The sequence below is a fragment of the Corylus avellana genome, chromosome 8 (assembly GCF_965113065.1).
Source record: "Corylus avellana chromosome 8, dhCorAvel1.hap1.2, whole genome shotgun sequence".
Taxonomy (NCBI): Eukaryota; Viridiplantae; Streptophyta; class Magnoliopsida; order Fagales; family Betulaceae; genus Corylus; species Corylus avellana.
The window spans coordinates 3,679,949-3,685,795 of record NC_142497.1 but is presented as its reverse complement, the minus strand read 5'-3'; the positions used below and the strand labels follow the sequence as shown (position 1 = coordinate 3,685,795).

General features: G+C 35.7%; 1 protein-coding gene across 1 annotated transcript; it reads left to right on the top strand.

Annotated features, from left to right (window-relative positions):
* Positions 1-703: 703 nt before the first annotated feature.
* On the top strand, positions 704-2,518 carry LOC132163886 (protein NUCLEAR FUSION DEFECTIVE 4-like). Its single transcript, XM_059574264.2, has 2 exons — positions 704-1,510; positions 1,595-2,518. Exons 1-2 carry the CDS (start codon positions 704-706, stop codon positions 2,516-2,518), a joined length of 1,731 nt encoding a protein of 576 aa, XP_059430247.2.
* Positions 2,519-5,847: the final 3,329 nt, after the last annotated feature.

Genomic DNA, 5,847 nt, shown 5'->3' with positions numbered 1-5,847 from the left:
CACTTTCTTATTAGTTGAAGTTAAGAAGTAATTTAATGCATGTGTTGCCTAATTTTTGGGATGAGTGGTTGGTAGGTTAATTTGTTTCTTGTTAAAATACTTGAAAGTATGAATTAAATGATTAAATTTACATTATTCTATCGTTTTAAATTTTTAAAGTAGTGATTTAATGCGTGTGTTGCCTAGCTAATTTTTGGGATGAGTGGTTCGGATAGATTAACTTGTTTCTTGTTAGAATACTTAAAAATGTGAATTAAATGATTAAATTTACACTCTCCTATTATCTTAAATTTTAAAAATAAGTAGTGAATGAATGAATGCACGTGTTGCCTAATTTTTGGAATAAGCGGTTCGGGTTGGTTTATTTATTGTTAAAATGAGGACATGCACACCAATCAGTTTATACTTCTTATTCTCAACTTGGTTTTTTCTCATAATTTGGTAGCACCTTCCCAACCAACTTTGTAGCCTAACTGATGTCGTTTCAATGGAGTTACCAAAACTAAAAGGTTTTGACAGCTCCTTCCCACATGTGAATGAGCTATTACTAAGAACTACCTTAATCGACATAAACTAACTCATGTTCTGTATTCGCTTATTTATAGCCTCTTTCTTCCAACTACCCAAATATTAGATATCAATCTAAACATCTCTGCTTCCTCTTCCCTGTAAACCCAGAAAGAAAATACATCAAAGGGGAAAAATGGCTCAGATAAAGAATGAATGCTGTAGTTTTGCTGCGCACTTAGCAACAGGTAGATGGACCTCGGTCTTTGCATCATTTCTGCTCATGGCCGGCGCTGGTGCAACATACCTTTTTGCGGTCTACTCCAACGATATCAAGAGAAATCTTGAATACAACCAGTCAATGCTCAATACATTAAGCTCATGGAAGGATATTGGTACAAGCGCAGGAATTTTGTCTGGCCTTGTAGCCGAGGTCACCCCAACATGGTTTGTGCTCGCCATTTGCTCTGTCACCAACTTTTTAGGCTACTTCATGATATGGTTGGCCGTCACCCGAAGAATTCGCAAGCCCGAGCTTTGGCATATGTGTGCCTACATGTTCATCGGAGCTAATTCACAGAACTTTGCAAATACAGGATCTCTTGTCACCTGTGTCAAGAATTTCCAAGAGAGCCGATCTATTATGTTGGGTCTCTTGAAAGGTTACGTTGGGCTTAGTGGGTCTATTCTTACTCAAATTTACTTGGCCATTTATGGGGATGGTGATTCAACATCTTTAATCCTTCTCACAGCATGGCTCCCGGCGTTGATATCAGTAGTGGTTATGTACACAATTAGGGAGAAGGAGGTTAAGATTAGGCAACCAAATGAGGTTAAAGTGTTCTATCAGTTCCTCTATCTATCCGCCGCTCTTGCCGTTTTTTTGATGACCATTACGCTAGTTCAAAAACATGTTGCCTTTTCTCAAACGGCCTATATTGCAAGTGCAGTTGCAGTGTGCATCTTGTTGTTTCTACCTTCTATCGTTGCCTTTAGACAAGAGGTATTGTTAAATTATCACTTATTCTAAAAATTTAAGTTAATCGAAAGAAATAAATTTAACATGATTTAATCAATGCTTTAACAGGTACTCATTTGGAAGGAGATGAAAGCACCTCCTACAACAATAATAGTTGAAAAGCGACATGCCATTGAGCAAGAACAAAATTCTTCTATCAAAGAAGCAGAGGAGGAGACAACAAAAACGTCCTTTCTTGTAGACATTCTTAACAAACCAAAAAGAGGGGAAGACTATGGGATACTACAAGCACTGTTGAGCATCGACATGCTGATAATATTCCTTGCAACACTCGTCGGACTTGGCTCAGGCTTGACTGTTGTTGACAACATGGGGCAAATTGGTGAGGCGCTTGGATATGAGCCAAAGACCACAAAGACCTTTATGTCCCTAATAAGCGTATGGAATTACGCCGGGAGAGTATTCTCCGGGTTCTTGTCTGAAACACTGCTCATGAAATATAAGGTTCCTCGTCCCCTTATGTTGTCGGCTGTTCTTTTTCTCGCCTGCATTGGCCAACTTATGATCGCATTTCCCTTCCAGAATTCAATCTATTTGGCTTCACTGATCATTGGGTTTGCACTTGGCGCACAACTACCTCTGGTTTTGTCCATAATTTCAGAGATCTTTGGTCTCAAGCACTACTCTACATTGTTCAATTGTGGGCTGATTGCAAGTCCAATTGGGTCGTATTTGCTTAATAAAGAGCTCACTGGAAGGCTCTATGATATAGAGACAACGAAGTTGCATGGAATTAAGGCTTTGGGGAAGCCACTTATTTGCAAGGGGAACCAATGTTATGGCCTTTCTTTCAAAATTATGGCCGTTGCGACCTTCACCGGGGCTCTTATTTCATTGATTCTGGTGGCGAGAACACTAGAATTTTACAAAACTGATATACAAAGGAGGTATAGAGGTGAAACGTATGCCAAGTTCAATGAAAAGGAGAAGGAGATTGAGATGCCATCTTCTTCTGATAATGAAGCCAAGTGAGACTTCCATAGATGTACGAAGGTGGTGGCAGTGGAATGAGAAAAAAAAAAGACAGTCACTTCTTGAGATGTTTGATTACGGCTAGAAGAAGCTACAATATTGCAGGACTTTCAAAGCTTAAGTTACATTGCACGACTGTCTTTTTGAAAACCTTAGTTTAGCTTTGATGTCAAGAGGAAAAAGAAAAAATGTTGTAAAGGGTGTGTTGAATATTGTTGAACAATTGTTTCTAAAGTTGAAAGTAGTTTTGAGTGTTTTCTCGCATTTAATCCATGTGTGTAGAGTTGTTTATTAAAAAAAAAAAACATAAATGATCATTTACATAGAATAACCAATTAATCTGAGTAACAATGGTAAAGAGACATAGACGTATCCAAGAAATGTGGTATAATTATAATATGACTTATAACATATTAGTTTGCAATTTAATTTGGTATCAAAATTCCAATACGAATTCAAAGACAAATTGATATTTTGTTCGAAAAATTCAAATTTGATTGTCGTATTATAATAAACCTTTTTTTTATTTTTATTTTATTGAATGTGTATTTGTTCATTTTGATGACTTTATTAAAATTAAAAAGTCATTTTGATGACTTTTTTATACTAGTGTCTATTCTACCTTCCCATAGCAATGAAATCCTATTGTTCCTAACTTTAGTGAATAAATGAGTGATATTCTTTATTTGATTACAAATATCTCTTATAAATATTATATTCTATTTTCTCTATTAAAGTATTATTGGGAAGTGCATTAACATAAATATAGTAGAAAGTAGAGGTAATACAAAAGTGTGTAAACTATAAAAATGATTATGATGGCCCATAATGGTGTTTTCTAATAATGGACCAAACATGTTGAGATTGATTGTCACGTTATCCTTCATTATCTTCTTCATGGTTCACTATAACTTCATTTAATTATGTCTCATGATCAGCTCATGGACCTTTTCACAAAGTCACATCCTCAAGGGCATTTTTTAAGATCTTGTATCTAAACTTAAGTTTATATCTTGCATTCTACCTAAGGGTGAAAAGGCGGGCGGTTAATCACCGCCCGCTAACCATTAACTACTAACTGTTTTTGAAGGCGCTTAGAAAAAACCGCAAACCGTTAATCACTAACCGCCTTTATGTATATTATATAATATATATTATATTTATATATATAAAAATACATGAAACAACGTTATTTTTGTGTTTAAATATATATAAAAATATATAAAAATCTAGAATGATGTTGTATATAGTATGGTATTATCATATGAGATATGATAAGGACTCAACTGAGTCCCATCTAAGACCAAACTTTTACTTACGTGGCTTTCATATTAGTTTTATTTTAGAACTAGCGGTCAAATCCTAGAAAGAGAGTAGCGCAGAGATAGCAGAGCAACGTGGGTGGAGGGAGTTACGACTCCCTCCTACCCTCCCCCTTTCACCTTCCCCCTTCTCCCTCCTTTTTCCCATCTCAACTGTAGATCGACTAGGACGTGTGTGTCAATGGTCATCGGGGTGCATTCTAGCGGTGCATGGCTGGCCAGCAGTGGCACGTGGAACGCGTGAGGGTGTGTTGGGTTTTTGTTATTATATTTTCATTGTTTTTAAATAAGAATATATTCTCTCTAGATCTGCTTTTAGTAGCGATCTATGGAGTGAATTTTTATTCATTTTCTTAGGTTTTGTTTTCACGAATCCTTAGGAATAACGGAATTGGTTTCCAATTAGTCTTTTGTTTTCTTATGGTCCCTTTTCTGGGAGCAAACCATACACCAATGATAGAGGAGTTATCAGGCATAAAGAATAATTGTCACTATATATAGTAGGTAGCGAAGGAGATTGCAATTGATAAAACACTAGTAGCACCGAAAAAAAAAAAAAAAAAAAGGCAAGGGAATCAATGACCTGGCAACAGATAGAGACGTGATTCGTTGGAATTTCATGTAGATCTGAAACTAATTGGGACGGTGACTTTTCGTAGATATTGTCTTACAATAACTCGAGAGGCTATTGTGTATGTCATAGATAATGTTTGAGTTGTGAAGTTTCCAAATTGTATCCTTGGCATTGCACAGAGCATTTTGCCCCATTTGATTGTTATATCAATGAAGAGATAATTCGTTCAAAAAAAAAAAAAAAACTTTTACTTATGTGACACAAAGCCACATAAGAGTTGTTTAAGGTTCAAAATTGAAATTTCGAAAAAGAGACAAATCAAAATATATGTCCACAAAAATTGGGTCTTAGATGAGGCTCACTTGAGGAGAACATAAACATTAGTCTAAGTTAGTAAACTGCTATTAGTGATCTTAAAAATTTAATGTGCGTTTTAAATATTTATAGACACTTGGCATTATTTTAAATGGGTTGGATGATATTTCCTCCTGATTGGTTTGGAGGAAATTTTTGTCCAAAAAAAAAATGTGAACAAGTCAACCTAGTGAATATATATAATAATAATAATAATAATAATAATAATAATAATAATAATAGGTCTTTTCTCAGTATAGGTTATGGAGCCTCAATGAAATTTTATGGAGGAGCCTTATGACCCGGGTGAGTACAAAACTCACATGGATGCTTGTTGTTACTTTTCCTGCATTGCACGTCTATTTTATATACATCAAACATGTATATTTTGCAACTCTAATGAAATACATTTTGAAACTACTGTTAATTCTCTTTTGTGAAAACGTTTGTTAATTAATAAGATAACAACGAAGCTTGTAAAACTATATATGTAAAAGACTGATAAGACTAATTGCAACGTATGACTTGGTACACTAGTACATGCGGGATAACGGCCATGGGCTTACTATACAAGTTAACTTTATGGTCAAATGTGTGTGTGCGTGGGCTTTAAATCAAATGGTTTCATGACCAACACACAACCATTCCCGAATGGATGGTCATTATAGGACAGATATCATTAGTGGTGTGGGCCACCCAAGGTCGGACTCGATAGTGCCACTAATGTTATGTACGGTGGCATACAATATCAGGGGCACCGGTGTTGTATTACAGATCCCTCAGGACAGCGCCAACCCTGCTGAGAAGGGGTAATATTTCGGGTAGACCATACAGTTGAACTATTGCTATTACTCATGATTATAAGCATATATTATATCTATATCACATCCATGATAAACGGTCATCTCATAATATTGCATGTGCTTTATAAACAACTGAGTTCACCATTTAATGACGGGTACGTCATGTGCATTTATACTCACTAAGTCTTCAGACTTACCCTTGTATTATTTTCCTTTTTTTTTTTTTTTTCCCCATATGTACAACTATGCGGTTATAGATAGCTTAGCGAGCGATAC